This window comes from Octopus bimaculoides, chromosome 9 (assembly GCF_046866305.1).
Source record: "Octopus bimaculoides isolate indiv1 chromosome 9, ASM4686630v1, whole genome shotgun sequence".
Classification (NCBI taxonomy): domain Eukaryota; kingdom Metazoa; phylum Mollusca; class Cephalopoda; order Octopoda; family Octopodidae; genus Octopus; species Octopus bimaculoides.
The window spans coordinates 44,787,778-44,809,397 of NC_142936.1; the positions used below are offsets into that span (position 1 = coordinate 44,787,778).

Here is a 21,620-nt window from a genome sequence, read left to right on the forward strand (position 1 = left end):
AGGTGGTTGGTAAGCAAGCTACTTACCACACAGCCACTCCTGTGCCCATCATCATCGTCATCATCATCATCGTCATTCTTTAGCAGCCATTTTCCATGCTGGCATAGGTTGAACAGTTTGAGTGAAGCTGGCAAACCAGAGAGCTGCATCAAGTTCCAGTCTGATTTGGCTTGGTTTCTATAGCTGGATGCCCTTCTTAATGCCAACCACTTTATAGTGTGTGCTGGGTGCTTTTAATGTGCCACTAGCACAAGTGACTTCTATGTGGCACTGACACAAGTGCTTCTTACATGGCACCAGCACAGGACTCTTGCAGGCCAATTCTCATTACCAGAGATAAAGGTAAAATAAATACTTTATTAAAATTGCTTTAGAGAATAAAATTATTAACTAACTCCTAAAAAATATAGTAGAATAGACTTGCCCAAGTTGGGAAGCAAGCTTCTTACCCACTCAACTGCATGTACACCTATTTCTGTGGTTTTTATATGTTAGTATATGTACTGTACTGTGTGTGAAATCAAGGAATAATGAGTTTAATTTTTTTCTTGCATGGCAGACTGAAGAGATGGAGGAAATCAATCACTTTAATAGAATCAGTTAAACAATATTTGATCTGCCAGCTGTTTAAGTTACATATACGGTCAAAATCACAGACTATGCTGGAGTTGGTGACCAAAAAAGTGAAATTTCATATTTAGTGGACAGTGTCAAACCCTACTCCTGGCCCTGCACAATTTACAACACTCAGTCCTTCATTCTCAGAACTTTGGTCCACTGGAATTCCCGCCTTGCTTGTGTTCTTCCAGCAGATGTTGGCTAACAAAGATTCAAGAGAAATATTAGTGAAATCAATCTCACTCATCTAGGAGACCTGTTATGGCATTGCCCCTTCTTCCAGACTCAGCAAGGGGTAAAAAAAAAAAAAGAAAAAGGGAAAATGATATAGCTGTATGGTTAAGAAGTTTGCTTTTACAACTCCATCAAGCTATCTCACTGTATAACCCCTTCTGTGATAGCTTCAGTTTGACCAAATCCTTGTTCATGAAATTTTGTTGATGGATATGGTATATAGGATAGCTAAAGGGACCATCCCTCTTAGATCAGTCATGGGCAAACTGTTGCCTGCGGGACTTTCTGAATGGTAAGCCTAATGCAAAATTACCACAAATTTTTTCAACTAGTATGGCCTACCTGATGCAGCCCAATTCTCCGAAATAACTTCCCATGCCTCCCTTACATAGTAGACTGAATACATCATCTGGTTTAACACAATGACCTGGCCAGTGTGTGCCTTTCGTAGAGTCTGTTACAATGTTTAGGCCGGGTCTCCACATTGAGAATAACTTCCAATCTTCTTGCCTTCACTTTCTGAGATTCAAAAACAACGAATCATGGATGCTGCTTTGCTTCCTCAAAGATATGGATAGTAGTGAGTAGGTTGAATGATTGCATGGTCCTTCTGACATATTTCACAGCAGCTCTAGGCATTGGTGACAACAGAAAACAGTGCTCTATTCAATTACCCTGAAATAGCTGAACACATTTAAGCATGCACATATATACTCATATGTAAAAACTGACATAAATACGGGGAAAGGTTTTTAAAAATACTAGAAGTTCTATAATTCATCCCTCATTATCTAGTGGAGTTACTTGGCCTTGTGGTTAGTATTTTGCATTCATGATCACAAGATTGTAGTTTCAGTTCTCGGACTGGGCAACGCACTGTGTTCTTGAGCAAAACAGTTCATTTCACATTGCCTCAGTCTGCTCAGCTGTAAATGAGTAACTCTGTGATGGACTAGCATTTCCTTTAAGGGTAATGTTGTGATCTCAGTCACTTATATGCCAAGGAAACTGGGTAACCAACCCTATGAGTCCTAGGACTTGAGGTAGCAATATTCATGTTCTTAACATTCATTGTATCCTGTCCTTAAGATAAAGTTACTCTACTGGCATTTGATCTCAAGATCTAAAATATAGGATCTTCCTTTAATGTTGCTTTTATATTTTCTTAGCCAGGAGACAAAGCAGTGCCCATGACTCTTCACAGGGTTCTAAAAGAGGAAGAATGGCAGGAAGAAGGTATCCTCAAAGTGGAGACCAAACCCAAATACTTACAACAGAATGGATTCTGATGAGAGACAGACACCTGTTCCTGTCTCTCAGTCTTACTATAACCTTTCATCATCTGATACAAGATCACCTCCTCCAATTCCCCCTCCCCTCTCATAGGATCTTTGTCTTTCAAGTTACTTGGTGACCCTGTCAGTGCTGTTGTCACGTAAAAAAACATCCAGTCCACACTGTAAAGTGTTTGGTGCTTGGAAGGGCATCCAGTTGTAAAAACCATGCCAAAACTGACCTCAGCTGTGCTTGTGCCACATAAAAGCATTCAGTCCACTTTGTTGGGTGGTTGATGTTAGGATGGGCATCCAACTGTAAAGAATCTTGCCGAAACAGACACAGAAGTCTGTTGCAGTCTTCCACTTGGCCAGCTCCTGTCAACCCACCCAACCCATGCCAGTATGGAAGGTGGATGTTAAACAATGATGATGATGATGATCCAAGGTGCCAAATGGTGGAGTTGAATTGGTAGATTAAGTCTATCACCCAAGTAAACCAAGGTGAGATTCAAACTCAAAATGAGAAGAGTTGGAATAAATATTGCAAAGGTATCTAGTCTGATGTTCTTATAGTACCACCAATCCACTGCCTTAGATCAGCACCTCTTTACTGGCAGAGCAAAATTGATATCAGTGGGATTTGAGCTCAGAATGTTGAGTATCAGAACAAACATCCTGAGGTATACATTTACTGTTTATCCAGTTTCAGTCACAGGGTATCAAGTTGACTGGAGGTAATAAAATATGACATTTGCCCAAGCTGCCATACACTGGAATTGAGACTATGACCTCATGGTTTAGAGGCAAACTTCTTAGCCATTCAGCCATACTGCACTTACTAATACTACTGCTGCTGCTGCTGCGGCGGCGGCTGCTGCTGCTGCTACAACTACTACTACTACTACTGCTACTACTACGACTACTACAACATAAGAATATTTAAACAGCAAAAAGATCAAGAATATAAAAAAAGAAAACAAAAATAAGGATCAAAAGTTGAAAAATGTCTTTATCTAGGTAAATGACATGTAAGGTATTAGATATATTGTTATATAAATTGATTTCTAAAAAATAAAGAACAAACCAATCATTGCATTTGTGTTCAATAGATTTAAAATTTGAGTTTTCGGTGTTCAGAAGTCAGAAATGGAATATTAAAAGTGTGAAGTGGGAAAACTGTGCTAAAAATCTCTTCATATATGTATATAAATATATGAGTAAACTTAGTGGTGTGTGCATGTGTGTTTGTATGAATATAAGTATGTGTATACGTTTATGGTGTGTGTGTGTGTGTACATTTATGGTGTGTGTGTAGATATATGGGTGAAAGTGAAGTGTATTCATTGTATTTAAAGAGTTTATGTTTTTATGTGTCTTGGTTATAGCAACCTTTTGGTAATCATCACACTGATTAATTAGTTAATATATAAACAAATACAGACATGGGTTTCGGAATGAGAATGTGTCTGCATTTGTATCTATGCACACAAACACATATGCATCATATATATATATATATATATATATACACACACACATATATATATACATATATATATATATATGTGTGTGTATATATATGTGTGTATATATATATATATATATATATATATATATATATATATATATATATATATAACATCATAGACACACATTGTATATCATGACAGATATACATGTAGACATATAAATACAGACAGACAAACAGACAGACATGTACATGTGCAAGCATACATGCATACATATATACATGCATGCATACATACATTCATACATACACAGATGCATTCATACAGCTATGTTATATATGTGTGTGTATGAGTGTTTGTGTAGGTGTATGTATCTATACATGCATGCATATATACATATATATGTATATATATATATATATATATATATATATATATATATATATATATATATGCATATACTATATTTGATGGCCTATAAGATGCACCCTAGCCCAGGCTATACTTTTGTAAAATAATTTACCACTAAAATGATGTTTTAATTCCTCCACTTACCTGTATAACCTTATGTTATTACCGGTAATTATAAGCAATTTATTGCATCCACATTCGATATAAACATACCATAGGTGATTGTTCACTAATAGAGTTAGGCTAGGCTACTAGGCTACATCTATGTGACCTCTGATGTATAATTTTGGCCAGGAGTTGTGAGTTTTGAGCCTATATTGAGTGCATTGGATGCAGGGTAATTTTTAAAGCCATTTTGGGGGTAAAAAAGTTGCATGTTATAGGCCATCAAATACGGTATATGCATATATATAATGTGTGTGTGTGAAATGATTGTGCAAGCATACACATATGAGCATATTGCAGTGTAAGAGTTGTATATTTAAATATATTTTAAATATCTGATATAGAACTCAATTCTCTGGATAGATTGGATAGATATATTTATTGTCCTAAATGTTGACAGGCTTCTCAGAGATCTGCCCCAGGCAAAACAGCCCAGGCTTGGTCGAAAGTCAGAGAAGACAATCAAATTTTGATACAACATTACACACACATATCCACACACACACACACACACACACACATACATGTATACATATATATATACACATATATGTGAGTAAAAGTGAGTATGCTGCAGTATAATAATGTCACTAAGATTTTTGTCTCACTAGTTTTACTAAGAGTATTTTAGTTCAGTTAGTCATTAGTATTTTATTAAAGATGGTGTTTATTATTATCAAAGAAAATGTGTCAGAAAAGATCATTAACAATAAATAATACATTGGTTTCAAATTTTGGCACAAGGCCAGCAATTTGGTGTGCAGAGTAAGTCAATTACATTGATCCCAGTGTTCAACTGGTACTTATTTTATCAGTCCTGAAAGGATGAAAGGTAAAGGTGACCTTGGCAGAATTTGAACTTGAAACATAAAGACAGGCAAAATGCCGCTTAAGCATTTAGCCTGACATACTAATGATTTTGCCAGCTCATTCCTTTAGGAATAATATATTAAGAAATAGCAATTAATAAGAAAATTTAATTGTGTACTAATGAGTAGAATATTTCTAGGAATATGTTAAATGCTGTTATATGCTATTGGAAATAATGAATTAAGTCTTATCTTTTATCTTTTACTTGTTTCAGTCATTAGACTGTGACCATGCTGGGGCACCAGCTTGAAGGGTTTTAGGTGAACAAATTGACCCTAGTACTTATTCTTTTCTTAAGCCTGGTATTTAATCTATTGATCTCTTTTGCCAAACTGTTGAGTTACAGGAGTATAAACAGACCAACATCACTTATCAAGACAGACAAACACAAACACAAAGGCCCATACATACCTACCTACCTACCTACCTACCTACCGACCTACTGACCTACCTACCTACCTACCTACCTACCTACCTACCTATATACATACAAACATACATACATACATATATATATATGATGAGCTTCTTTCACTTTCCATCCACCAAATCTGCTCACAAGACTTTGGTTGGCCCAGGGCTAAAGTAGAAAACACTTGTCCAAAGTGCCACACAAAGTGCCAAGGCTGCATGGTTGGGTAACAAGTTCCTTAACTACTCAGTCATACTTGTACCTATATATTATACCTTTACAAGATGGAAAACAAAAAGTTGCCAGCAGGTGGTTATAGGACTCGAACCCATACCCCTCAGATACTGGCTGAGTGCTCTAACCATTAAACTAAACAACCCCCAAGAACAATTGGTATTTGTTTATATTTATTTTGTTATTGATATCTACAGTAAACATTTGTATGCTAGCATATAAGCTCCATTTTGAATTCTTTGCTTCTTCTCCACCTCCCATCCCCCCCTACCCCACACCCCCATTTTCTATCAATATTTTGACTAATGTTTTGTTGTATTAAATAACCTCTAAGTTGTCTGTGAATTCTCATACTTTCAGTTCATTTTGTTTCTTGCTAATCTTACCTTCCCTTTTATATCGACTCACTAAATTATTGATATTTCTCTTTTTGGCGTAGCCCATCCAGTTGACTTATTATAGTGTGTGGTACAGAATATCTTTAAAAGATACAGCGATTACATCAATTGTTATATAATACACAAGAACCAGTCAATGACCTCCATTTCAAAAGTTCTTTCAGATAGAATCAATCACTACGTAGTAACCTTTCAGATGTTTACTCTTAGAACACAGCTATAAAACATGTAACATAACTGCCTGCACCTGTTTAGCATTGTTAATAAACTACATGTTTACCAGAGTCTATTAACTACATGTTTACCACAGTTCATAAAATACATGTTTACCTCAGTACATAAAGTACATGTTTATCACAGTTCATAAACCATGTGTTTAGCACTGTTCATAAACTACATGCTCAGTACAGTTTATAAACTACGTTTACTATAGTATATAAGGTGCATGTTAAACACTGCTTATAAACTGTTTAACACAACATATAAACTATATGTTCAGCACAGTTCATAAACTATGCTTACTACAGATTGTTAACAACATGTTTATCATAATTTATAAACTCCATGTTTGGTACAGTTTATAAATTCCATGTTCATTACGGTTTATAAACTACATGTTGGATTATTATACTTCATATTTCTAGAACTATAGTGGGCATTAGAATTTCAGTCAGTTTTGCCAGGAACAGCAAGCTGCCAGAGTTTCTCTCTATGGACCACATGAAACCAGTCCTAGACTCTAAGTCTGAAGGAAAAAAATGTACCAGCAAAAAAGTCTTACATGTTTTGTTTACTTTTCACATACCTGAGTTACCATGATAAGTTCCAGGTGGAAGCAAGAAGTGTAAAGTTACCTACTTAACTAATTACTACTAGTAATACTATATGTAAACCGTGTGTTGTTTTGAAGCAATGCAATTTGACTTTGAAATCAAGAATTTTCATGATATTTCTAATCATCTTATCCATAAACTTAATTTTGATAAATATTTAAGTTTGTTAATATTTCTGTTATAGATTACATTTATGTAAAGACCCCCATCACTCACAAAAGACCATGGGATTGCACCTAGAAAGTTCTCCTCTGAGGCACAGATATGAGCAAGGTTGTTTGTGGAAGACCAACAATCGCCCATACATACCAACCTCCCCTTTCCATGTCACCAATGTTGTCCAAGGGAAGGGCAAAGGCCAATACAGTTTGTCACCTGTGACCTCACAACTCATTCCTACAGCTGAGTGAACTGAAGCAACTTGAAATAAAGTGTCTTGCTCAAGAGCACAACACACAGCCTGGTCCAGGAATCAAACTCACAGCCTCACAATTGTAAGCCCAATGCCCTAACCACTGAGCCATGTACCTTCTAACATTTACGTATTCTCTAATTAAATCAATGAAGTACTATCCTACTAAATGAATGTTGTATCAATTATATTCCCTTAACAATATACTCGTACCTGGCAAATATATAGGCAGTACTGTCATAAAACATGGATACACAAGGCAGCTGCCAGGAGATTCCATGTCTTAGGGGGTCCAGTACTAATCTATGTATAGTGTAGCTGTGCATGTCATGGCTCCAGTGCATTGCTTTGCTCAGAGGAATGTTTGTAACAGTCATGAGAAAACAGCAGCCACCTTCCTCAGCACTACTTCCTCTCAGTTGAGGGGACCTTGTCATGTAAGTTGTTTGGTCACCCCACTGCTGCTGGTGCCACATAAAAAGCACTTGGTACACTTTGTAAACTTGGTTGGTGTTAGGAAGGGCATTCACAGCTGAAGAAACCATTCCAAGCAGACAGTCAAGCATGGTGCAGTCTTCTGACTTGCTAGTTCCAGTCAAACAGTCCAACCCATGCCAGCATGGACAATGGACGTTGAATGATGATGATGATGATGATGATTATGACGACGATGACGATGACGATGACGACGATGATGATGATGACGATGACGATGACGATGACGATGATGATGACTACTGAAAAAATAGTCTTTTCCATCAATTTAACTAGGAAGAAGATGTTCATATATTCTCTGATTATTTCTTAGTAAATTAGAGACAATTGTTCCATTGATGTTATAAGCTGAGAAAACAGAAAGATAGATATTGGGAAATTTAATTTTTTTTCTCATGTCTATATAATTTTGCTATTAAATTTATTGAAGTTTTAAGAATATTTCACACCTTTTAGACAATGAAGAATTTTCATTAAATGATTTACTTTATCCAAAGTTATTTTTTCTTCTGTTTTTTTTTTGGGGGGGGGGGAGCATTCTGAAATTAAAACAAAAGCAACTAAAAATCACAAGGTGACCTTACTGCTCATGTATTATCTAATAATAATTCTATTATCTGAAGAATTTAGAAAGTAAATTTTTATTCACACCTTAACAAGAAGCATATAAAAAATATCCAATTTAGTCTTGGAAATAGAACTCAGAAATAGTAACAGTATTCTAACACTAGTTCTTCAAATCAGAAACATTCTTCACAATTGTATCATTTTCTTTAGTTCACTTCTCATATATCGTTTAATACATTTTTGAAATGAGATGAAATTATTTTATGTCTTGTCTAGAAATTAAATATTTTAAAGCTCAAATCACTATTATAATTAATTATTAATAATTATAAATAATTCTTATAATTGCAAGTATCTCTTAAGAACTTATTAAAAATTCAATATTGCAAACTTGTTAAATTGTGATGCTTGAATATGAATTATTAGATCAGAGACTGAATTACTCGATTGGAAATAAAGAGTTGTCCCCAAGCGACACACAAAATGGATATGGCAGGATCTAAACATGATTTTTAAGTTGGTGTATTGGCACATTAAGCAGTCTGCTACTATATCTGCTTGTTTTGAGCAACAGGAATAGTTTATGTTATGGAATAATGCATCATCATCATAATTTGCTCTATGTGGTTTACACACATACTCACACACACATATATATATACATAAATATGCACACGTGTACACACATACATATACATATATATATATACATATATGTATGCATATACATGTGTATGTATATATAATTATATATAAATATAATATATAATATATATGCTTATATATAGATGAATTTATGGATGTATGCGTGTATTTATGTTGAGCCACGTCCCTCAGAACTACATCTCTATTCAATCAAGTAGTTTTGTCTTATGAGGGGTTTGATAGCCTCACTAGTACTAGGGTCATCAAAAAAAGCCTGTACTCTCTGTAAAGTGAATGGCTTAAGAAAGGGCTTTAGAAACTATGTCGAAGCATAAATGGAGCTTGACATAGTCCTCTGGCTTGGAAGATCTTGCTGAACAGTCCAACAGATGATAGCATGGAAGACAGACATGAAAAGGTGATAATGACGATGATGATGATGATGATTACACAGACACACACGCACACAAACACATACATATTTATATGGAATAGGGATGGATACATTTGCATGTATATATAGATATGAATAAATGCAAAGGCATACATATGTGTGTGCATATTTATACATATACATATATATATATATATATATATATATATATATATATATACACACATGCATGTAAGCATATGTATGTGTGTGTGTGTATGTGTGTGTGTGTGTGTGTGTGTGTGTGTGTGTGTGTGTGTGTGTGTGTGTGTGTTGCATATTTTTCACCTAATGACTTAAAAATAACTAAAGCCAACGATTATAATTTTTAATCCTCTTGAAAGTGTTCATCGTTACATGATATAATTTGGATACATTGTGAGGTGAGCCAGAAATTACAAGGATATACTACTTCAATAATATTTTACAGAGCAGTTTCCGTCTTTCTCTTTATTGATTTCATTGATTTTGTTCAGAAACTTCCGTTTTTTTTTTTTGTTTTTTTTTTTTTCATTTAATGTTATTGGTGCCTGATTAGTATTCAAGAAAGGAAGAGAAGATATAATATAGTTTTTGAGAGGGGGGGAAAAAAAAGTGGAAGAATTTTGAGATGTTTTAAGTTAGATGAATAAAGATAAGATAAATATAGAGTCGTTGTGCCCTCCATTTTGTGGAAAGTGTATGCATGTATGCATGTGTGTGTGAGTGTGTGTGTGCACATATGTGTAAGTGCATGCGTGAGTGTGAAGGAGAGTACTTTTAGTATATATATGAATGTATGTGAAATGTAAGCATACTAGTTGTATAATTTTTAAAGTACAAATATGCATATGCAGATAGGGAATCACAAATACACATATGTGTGTATATATATGTTGATCGGTATAGTTATATTTGTGAATGTTTATATATATATAGTTTTTATACTGTATATATATTTGAATATATATATGTGTGTATATATATGTATATATAATTATAAGAAGAGAGAGAGAGTGAGAGAGGGACAATTATGCAATACCCAAAAGTTTTTGACCGTAAGATATTTTACGAAAAAGATTATCTATCTGTCTGCCTCTCTATCTACCTATCTGTATACACACTCATATGTACGTATGTATGGAGATGTGTATGTACACAAGTTACATAAGTGTGCATATGTGCTTACATGTATATACGTATATACATACATATATATATATTTATATATATATATATATATATATATATATATATATGTTTGTGTGTGTATGTGTAAAAGTGGAAAATACCAATTTGTGTGGTGTGACATCTATTGGGCAGTAAACTATTAAACATGCTATATAGTTATATATTTGATAGGATGTACACAAACATACACACACATATACTCATACACATGCACACATATGTATATGTATATACACTACAATTATGTATACTCTATGTATTCATAGAACACATAGAACGTTTAACAGAACATACATACACTCATATATGTAGTTACACAATCATACACATACACACAAGTGCATATACGCACACAAATGAATATCCTATATACTCAAATTTTTAATAGTGCATACACCTACATACATATATACACATGCAAATACATATGTGCATGAGTATACATACACATACATCTATGTCTGAATGTCTAAATGTGTCCACATCAGTGTACATATGTATTTATATGCATGTGTGTGAGTGAGTGTGTGTGTCTTTGTGTGTGTGTGTGTGTGTGTGTGTGTGTGTGTGTCTGTGTGTGTGTGTGTGTGTGTGTCTGTGTGTCTGTGAAATTATGTATCTGCGTACTCTTGTGCGTGAATTTCTGCAAAAGCATGTACATATATGTTTGAGTGTGTATGTATATATTTGTGGGTATATATTGGTATACATTTTTGTGCATGTGTGTGTGTTTGTGTGTGTATTTGTGTGCGTGTGTATTGTGTAAATTATTTTGTGTCTGCATTTATGTGCAGGTTTGTAAGTGTTTCCGTGTGTGTGTATATTTCTACATGATCTTCTTAAATTATAGAGGTAAAAATCGGTAATCGGTAAGTTTTGGTAATTTGGTGATTGAAATACTGATTAGGATCTTGTTGAAAGCACATAGGAAGCACGTCTATTATTTCATAGCTGTAATCTTTGACTTGCTCATATTAAACAAGTACCAGCCTTCACGTTTGATAATATTACTCAATCCATAGTTCTGGGAGTATCGCAGGACCAGAGAATCAGATCCTTTTGCTATCCACTGAACTCTGCCGAAATTTCCCTTGATTGCCAGCTGAAAAAAACAAAAATAAATAAAAATGAATTAAGAAACGAAAGACAATTAAAAGTTTGTTGCATAATCATCTTTGTAAAAAGAAGTTAGTGTAGAAAAATTGCTTTCACATCATAAATTACACACACACACATACACACGCATACACACACACACACACACACACACACACACACACATGCACATACACACACGCACACACATCTTGCATATTCTTAAACATATAGGCACAGGCATAGCTGTGTAGTAAGAAGTATGTTCTCTAAGCACATGGTTCTGTGTTCAGTCCCACTGCATGTCACCTTGGGCAAGTGTCATCTACAGTACCCTCTGGCCGACCAAAGCCGTGTGAGTGGATATCCATCATATATATACATATATATATACACACACACACACATATATATATATATATATATATATACACACAAATACATACATACATACATATATATATATATATATATATATATTTAGGAAGATAGATAGATAGATAGATAGATAGATACATATATATCAGTATGTATATGCCCTTTTGTCTGTATTTGTCCCCTACAACTGCTAACAACCAGTGATAGTGTGTTTACATCTCCATGACTTAGGGGTTTGGCAAAAGAGACTGATAGAATAAAATTCTCCAAGGCAGTGCCCCAGCTTGGGAGTAGTCAAATGATTGAAACAAGTAAAAGAAAAATGGTAAAAATATATAAATAACTCGTTGCTAGCAACAGAAGCAGTATTAGATCAAAATAGCATACTGTATATATTACTTATTGTGGATATACTGTAGAAAGCTATGAAACTGCAGTGTTTGTCTCGAGAATGTGTTTCTGTTGTGTCGACGCCCCTAAGCGAAGAAGTAGGTTTGGCCAAGACATATAAAAAGAGGTAGTCTGACCGTGGTAGGAGTGGACTGACAGTAGACTGACAGTTGAGTAGCTGCCGTGTAGTGGTTAAGTAGAGATCATCCGAAGGTGCTAGATAGCAGTAGCTTGAGACATAACAGTTTCATATAGATGTGCAGTCCTAAAAAGTACAGAATAATATCAGTAGCAGACGAAAAGTGTCTAGCAAAGGCAGTGGAATTGCTAAATGTAGATTTCTACTTCTCTGGATGTCACTTGAAAAATATACACACTAATCAAGACATGCAGAATGCTATTTTGAGACAGTATTACTTCTGTCACTAAAAACAAATTTTTACCCAGGCTGCCAGCTATTTGCAATACCAGTGATTTCTCAATCACCATTTTTCTGTATCAGTAATAGCTGAATTTATCTAAGCATGCAGTTGATAGTGGATGGATACTTGTTATTGATGATACTACAAGAAGCAAAAATCTAGATTTAGCAATTCCTTAGCTACTGTTTAATGTTTTCCATCACTACTGATATAATTCCGTGCTTTTTTTAGCACTATATGTCTATGCAGTGGAGGCGCAATGGCCCAGTGGTTAGGGCAGCGGACTCGTAGTCATAGGATCGCGGTTTTGATTCCCAGACCGGGCGTTGTGAGTGTTTATTGAGCAAAAACACCTAAAGCTCCACGAGGCTCCGGCAGGGGATGGTGGCGAACCCTGCTGTACTCTTTCACCACAACTTTCTCTCACTCTTACTTCCTGTTTCTGTTGTGCCTGTAATTCAAAGGGCCAGCCTTGTCATACTGTGTCACGCTGAATATCCCCGAGAACTATGTTAAGGGTACACATGTCTGTGGAGTGCTCAGCCACTTGCACGTTAATTTCCATTGATCGGATCAACTGGAACCCTCGACGTCGTAAGTGACGGAGTGCCAACAACACATATGTCTATGCAAAATGCTTTCTTGAGATAAATATCACAGTTTTATGACTTTCTACAGCATATCCATGTTAAGTAAGATATCATCATCGTCATCATCATCATCATTAAGATTCCTTAACTGCTGCAGTCAGTCATTGGGGTGTCGCTCTAGATGCTTTCATAATCAGCCATCACCAGTGGTCCAGTTCTCTGTCATGCATAGCAGTTGACTGTGCTGTAATCTGTCAAGTCCTTGATTTGTCAAACCAGGATGTTTCTGTCTGCCTCTCTTTCACCCTCCCTCAACTGTATCCCAAAGAATGGTTTTGGGTAGGGAGTTGTGACCGGATACATGACCATAACAGGCAAGCTTCCATCTTTTTACCTGCAGAAGCTAACCTTATACAAAATGCTAAATAAATAGTTATATTGACAAACATGACATGCCAATCTGCCCAAGACTACCTTTAGTTCTATGACACAAATCTTATTTTGTAAAGTGATATAAATTGAAACTTTCCTTGCAACTTTCCTGTTAATTTATGCTCCAAACATCATCTTAATAACGACAATGTTATTTAAAAAAAATTTTTCATTATTTACTCTTTTACTCTTTTGCTTGTTTCAGTCATTTGACTGCGGCCATGCTGGAACACTGCCTTTAGTCGAGCTAATCGACCCCAGGACTTATTCTTTGTAAGCCTAGTACTTATTCTATCGGCCTCTGCTGCCGAACCGCTAAGTTACGAGGACGTAAGCACATCAGCATTGGTTGTCAAGCGATGTTGGGGGGACAAACACAGACACACAAACATACATATATATATATATATATATATATATATATATATATATATATATACATATATATATATATGATGGGCTTCTTTCAGTTTCTGTCGACCAAGTCCACTCACAAGGCTTTGGTCGGCCCGAGGCTATAGTAGAAGACACTTGCCTAAGGTGCCACACAGTGGGACTGAACCCAGAACCATGTGGTTCATAAGCAAGTTACTTACCACACAGCCACTCCTGTGCTGCAAAATTAATTGAAACAAAAACAGTGTATTTCAACAGATAGGAACATTGTCAAGCCACATTAGAATAAAGAATTCAAAATAAGAAGTCTAAGAGTCAAAGTTTTTAATCTGGGGCCCATGAGAAATGTTTGTTAATAAAAAAGATATGTCAAAAACAGCAATGAAATAAATTTGCAATAAGTCAAAAGAAAGACTTAAAACTTCTTTTCACTGACATAGAACCATGAGTCTGACAAAACACATTTTGTTTTACCAGAGGGCTTTTTTAGGGACTGATCGAGGTAGTGTGATTTGGATGGCAGAGAGATGACTGCACTGGTATGGTCATATGATGCATATGAACAAGGACAGCTGCGTAAAGTGCCAAACACTAATGGTGGAGGGAACCTGTGGAAGAGGTAAATCGAGGAAGACATAGGTTGAGGTGATGAAGCATGATCTTCAAATGTTGGACCTCATTGAGACAATGACAACTGACTGAGACCTTTGGCAATATGTTGTGCTTGAAAAGACCCCATCAAGCCAAGTGAAATCATAGTCATGACCAATGTCAGTGTCGTGTGACTGGCACCTGTGCTGGTGGAACACAAAAAGCTCTGTTCGGATAAAGGGCCTCATTGAAGCAGTGACAAGTGACTGAGACCTTGGTGATGTATCGTGCTTGAGAAGACCTGTCAAGCCAAGTGAGATCATAGTCATGGCTGATGCTGATGTAACATAACTGGCACCCAGGTTGGTGGCACGAAAAAGCACCCACTACCATCTCAGAGTGGTTGGCATTAGGAAGGGCATCCACCCGTAGAAACAATGCCAAATCAGATTGGAACCTCATGCAGCTCCCCAGCTTACCAGTTTTCAGTCAAACCATCCAACTCATGCCAAAATGGCAAACAGACATTAAATGATGATGATGATGATGATGTAGAAGGATGGGTACATAGGTACAGAATGGTTGGATACACAAATGGCAGGGTATGGTGGTGGAGAAGGTGAGGGTGTAAAGTGTCAAAAACGGTGTGTGTGTGTGGTGGGGGGAAGGCAGTGTTTGAAAAAGGTCATTGAGGAATGGTTAGTGTCAGTTAATTATGTGGAAGTGTTTATAATGGGAGTGGGATTTTGGTGTTGTTGGTTATAGAAACAGGAGAGGTCAGAGGAGTGGATGTTTGCTAATTTGTGTGTGTGAGTGTATGTGTGTGTGACTGAGTGAATGTGCATGCACACATGTGTGTGTGTGTGTGTGTGTGTGTGTGTAAAGGAAAGTCAACCTCAGCAGGTTTTGAGTTCAGAGAACCAGAATAAACACTGCAAAGCATATTGTCTGATGTTCTAATAACTGTGCCAAATCACTTACACCAACACACACACACACACACACACACACACACACACACACACACACATACTGTTTCGATTTTTTATATTCTCTTTTACTCTTTTACTCTTTTACTTGTTTCAGTCATTTGACTACGGCCATGCTGGAGCACCGCCTTTAGTCGAGCAAATCGACCCCAGGACTTATTCTTTGGAAGCCTAGCACTTATCCTATCAGTCTCCTTTTGCCGAACCACTAAGTTACGGGAACGTAGACACACCACCATCGGTTGTCAAGCGATGTTGGTGGGGGGGACAAACACACACACACACACATATATATACATATATACGACGGGCTTCTTTCAGTTTCTGTCTACCAAATCCACTCACAAGGCTTTGGTCGGCCTGGGGCTATAGTAGAAGACACTTGCCCAAGGTGCCACGCAGTGGGACTGAACCCAGAACCATGTGGTTGGTAAGCAAGCTACTTACCACACAGCCACTCCTGCGCCTATTGTTAATAATAATTTTTCATTTACAGAAATATTTCTTCAAAGATGTCTTTTATCATTTATCTTTTTACTTGTTTCAGTCATTAGACTGTGGCCATGCTGGAGCACTACTTTGAAGAACTTTTAGTCAAATGAATTGACCCCAGAACCCATTTTCTTCATTTTCTTTAAGCCTGGTACTTATTCCACTGGTCTCTTTGCTGAACTGCTAAGTTACAGGGATGTAAACACACCAACACCTGTTGTCAAGCAGTGGGGTGGGGGGGACAAACACTGACACACACACACACACACATAAATGACAAGGCCATGAAATCCACTCACAAAGCTTTGGTTGGCACAAGGCTCTAGTAGAAGATACTTGCCCAAAGTTCCACACAGCGGGACTGAACCCAGAACCAGTTGGTTAGGAAGCAAACTTCTTACCACACAGCCATACCTGCACTTATATTGTCAATAGTTTTTGATTTAAGGAAATCTTTCCGAGCCTTAATTCACAAATAAAGAAATTATGTCCACCAATGCGGTGTTGAGCACTCATATCCAGTGTTTGATATTTACATATATACATATATTCATATATATATATATATATATATATATATATATATATATATATATATATATATATATATATATATATATATATAATCCTGGTATATGCAATTGAGGTAGTATTTAGTTAAAATAACCATTTATGTATCAAACCTTATGTCTACAGAATGTCTATAGACCAATTACTATAAAGTATTTGTCCTGGTTTTGAAGAGTTAAATACATGTATTTATAGAGCATTAAATACTTTTGGTATGCAAATTAGAAAACCTTTCATAGAGGAACTGTTGCATTTGTTGAGTATATAGACAGTTTGGCTGCTTGTTTCTCTGGAGACTGTCAGAATGGTGTAGATACTTCTGATGTGAACACAATAAGGTTTGAAAATTGATTAAGGTGCTTTTACTTGTTTCAGTCATTTGACTGTGGCCATGCTGGAGCACCGCCTTTAGTCGAGAAAATCGACCCCAGGACTTATTTTTTGGATGCCTAGTACTTATTTTATCGGTCTCTTATTGCCGAACCGCTAAGTTATGGGGACATAAACACACCACCATTGGTTGTCAAGCGATGTTGGGGGGACATACACAGACACACAAACATATACACACATACATATATATATATATATATACACATATACGACAGGCTTCTTTCAGTTTCCGTCTACCAAATCCACTCACAAGGCTTTGGTCGGCCCGAGACTATAGTAGAAGACACTTGCCCAAGGTGCCACACAGTGGGAATGAACCTGGAACCATGTGGTTGGTAAGCAAGCTACTTACCACACAGCAACTCCTGCGCTGTTCATAATTTTTTTTCAGTCCGTAGAGAAATGGCTAAAAAATTTTCCCTGTTTATAATTATACTATACATTACATAATAAATATCTGAGAGAAGCAAAAATTTGTTCCAGCAACACAAATGGCCATCAAGAGTGCCAGATTCATCTCAGTCTTTTAGATCAATTCAATGGTGCATATTTTTAGGACAGATGCCCTTTCCTTCTGCTGTCCCTCACTGATTTGCAAACAAGGTAATATTTCTCTGTGGACAGACATGTTTTCATGGAAGATTGAGAAATGAGGGTTACCACTTGTATGAAGATGATGCTTGTTAACAACTATCAGATGATAAACATACAAACACATAATTTTTACTTGCTTCTCAACCACATAGTCCTGAGTCCTGTCCCACAGCATGGTATCTTGGGCAAGTGTCTTCTACTATAATCTTGGGCCAACCAAAGCCTTGTGAGAGGATTTGGTAGAGAAAAACTGAAAGAAGCCTGTCATATATATATATATATGTGTGTGTGTGTGTGTGTGTGTGTATGTGTGTGTGTGTGGAGGCGCAATGGCCCAGCAATTAAGGCAGTGAACTCGTGGTCATAGGATCATGGTTTCGATTCCCAGACTGGGCGTTGTGAGTGTTTATTGAGTGAAAACATCTAAAGTTCCACATGGCTCTGGCAGGGGGTGGTGGCGAACCCTGCTGTACTCTTTCACCATAACTTTCTCTCACTCTTTCTTCTTGTTTTTGTTGTACCTGTATTTTGAAGAGACAGCCTTGTCACACTCTGTATCACACTGAATCTCCCCGATGACTACATTAAGGGTACGTGTGTCTGTGGAGTGCTCAGCCACTTGCACGTTAATTTCACGAACAGGCTGTTCTGTTGATCAGATCAAATGCAACCCTCGTTATCATAACTGACAGAGCACTACAAGATATATATATATATATATATATATATTTATATATATATATATATTTATATATATATATATATATATATATATATATATATTGATAGAAAAGACAACAAAAGAAAGAAAGAGACCTCGATATTATGTAAATAGAGGAATTTATCTGTAGATAATATGTGACAATTATTCGGTAGCCATGATAAAACTCCGAGTTTCGGATGCCGGGGAGGAAACCCACGCTGCCATCTCTTCAGTTATTCGGCCATCGAAGAATGCTATGAAAATGACCATTAAACAAAGGGAAATTACTGTGTGGTTTATTTCCCTTTGTTTAACGGTTATTTTCATAGCATTTTTCAATGGCCATATAACTGAAGAGATGGCGGCGTGGGTTTCCACCCCGGCATCCGAAACTCAGAGTTTTATCATGGCTACCAAATGATTGTCACATATTATTTACATATATATATATATATATATATATATATATATATATATATAATGTGTGTGTGTGTGTGCGTGTGTGTGTGTGTGTGCGTGTGTGTGCATGCATATGCCCGTGTGTGTCTTTGTGTCTGTGTTTGTTTCCCTCCATCAATTGACGTCTGGTGCTGGTGTGCTTGCATCCTCATTACAATCATAAAGATTTCAGTCAAAGTTACACATTCGCAATTATATGAACATAAACATTTGACCACTATAAACAATTCATTTATGTGGTTGTTCAGTACATATGTATGTATGCATGTATATATACATACATATATATATATATATATGTATCTGTCTCTGTCTGTTTGTCTTTCTGTCTGTCTCTTTCTTTCTCTCTCTGTATATATATATATATATATATTTATATGATGGACTCTCCCATCAGTTTTGATGTATGAGGCTCTGACAACATATTCTTTCTTTGTCAGTCATAATGCTTATATTGTATGTGACATTTAAGTCCCACTAACGATTTGCAAAGAAGGCCACTGATGCTGCAAGTATGAGGATTATAGGTCATCATCATCATCATCATCATCGTTTAACGTCCGCTTTCCATGCTAGCATGGGTTGGACGATTTGACTGAGGACTGGTGAAACCGGATGGCAACACCAGGCTCCAATCTGATTTGGCAGATTTTCTACAGCTGGATGCCCTTCCAAACGCCAACCACTCAGAGAGTGTAGTGGGTGCTTTTCCGTGTCACCCGCACGAAGGCCAGTCAGGCGGTACTGGCAACGGCCATGCTCAAAATGGTGTATTTTATGTGCCACCCGCACAAGAGCCAGTCCAGGGGCACTGGCAACGATCTCGCTCGAAAATCCTACGAAGGCCAGTCAGGCGGTACTGGCAACGGCCACGCTCAAAATGGTGTATTTTATGTACCACCCGTCAGTGCAAGTGGTATATTTGCAGCCATTTTTCTCTTTGGCCTTGCACTCTGAAGCCTGTTAATGCTGGTTGCAACAAAGCTTCTAATACCATTTTGACAGAATGATCTCCATTTTGTTTGCTCCGAGGCTGTTTGCTCAAAGGTGTTGTGAGCTAAGAGGTTACCCTTCAGCTTGTCCTTATATCTAAGCCATGGTCAACCAACATTCCAGTGCCCCCTATCAAGCTGGCTGTACTTGAGGATTTTGGGTATTCTTTTGTCACTCTTTCTGATGACATGGCCAGCCGAGCACAATTGTGACTGCATAAGAAAGCTCTCGATTCCACGAATCTTACACTTGCTAAACAGGTCAGCATTAGAAACACTGTCTTTTAGTGAATAACCACAGATTGTCCTGAGACAGCCGTTGTGGAAGATGTCTCGTGGGTTAATGTGTATCCACGATTCTGAGTCATACAAGAGAGTAGTATATATATAGTATAGGTGCAGGCATGGTTGTGTGGTAAGAAATTTGCTTCCTAACCAAATGGTTCTGTGTTCAACCCTACTGCAAGGCACCTTGGGCAAAAGGCTTTTACTATAGCCCCAGGTTGACCAAAGTCTTGTGAGTGGATTTAGTTGACAGAAACTGAATTATATGTGTGTGTGTGTGTGTTTGTATTTGTGTTTGTCCACCACCACACTTGACAATCGGTGTTGGTTTGTTTACATCCCCATAACTTACTGGTACAGCAGAAAAAAGGACCAATAGAATAAGTACCAGACTTAGAAAAAAAGTAAAAAAGTACCAGGGTCAATTTATTCAACCAGACCTTTCAAAGTGGTGCCCCAGTATAGCCACGGTCTAATAACTGAAACAAGTAAAAGATAAAAGGCACACACATACACACACACATTCAAACATATATAAATGTGAATGTATGTGTATGTGTGTTTGCATCTAAACAAAAGTCTAGTGTGGAGTGGCTACAGTTCAAATAATGAATTCAATACATATTTAGTCATATTTCGATTCCCAGACCGGGTGTTGTGAGTGTTTATTGAGCGAAAACACTTAAAGTTCCACGAGGCTCTGGCAGGGGAAGGTAGCGAACCCTGCTGTACTCTTTCACCACAACTTTCTCTCACTCTTACTTCCTGTTTTTGTTGTGCCTGTAATTCAAAGGGTCAGCCTTGTCACGCTGAATATCCCCGAGAACTACGTTAAGGATACACGTGTCTGTGGAGTGCTCAGCTACTTTCACGTTAATTTCATGAGCAGGCTGTTCCGTTGACCGGATCAACTGGAACCCTCAACGTCGTAAGCGACGGAGTGCCAACAACAACATATAGTCGTATAATCTAACATATCTACAAATTGTTTCTGCTTGTGCTTCCTTTGCAGAATGAAAGTATTAGAAATGAAGCTGAATAAAATACTAAAGTGGCTGCAATATCCAAAACCAATGGATGTCCTGAACAAAACACTAAACTGTGTCTGCTGGTGATGCACCAGCTGGGGAGTTCAAGAAATTTGTGGGTGCATTAGGAAGGGCATTCAGCCATAAAAACCAAGCCAATACGCATGACTGGAGTTTG

General features: G+C 37.0%; 1 protein-coding gene across 2 annotated transcripts in view; it reads right to left on the reverse strand.

The window, feature by feature from the left end:
- Window positions 1–3,120: 3,120 nt before the first annotated feature.
- Window positions 3,121–21,620, reverse strand: part of LOC106873281 (diamine acetyltransferase 1-like) — a 189,213-nt gene continuing 170,713 nt past the window's right edge. For both annotated transcript variants that reach the window (XR_008264893.2, XM_052970666.2), the window contains one exon: window positions 3,121–11,745. Coding sequence is in view for 1 of the 2 variants with exons in the window: in XM_052970666.2 (XP_052826626.1) it covers window positions 11,584–11,745 (162 nt within the window). In the remaining variant the exon portion in view is untranslated. The remainder of the gene's footprint in view (window positions 11,746–21,620) is intronic.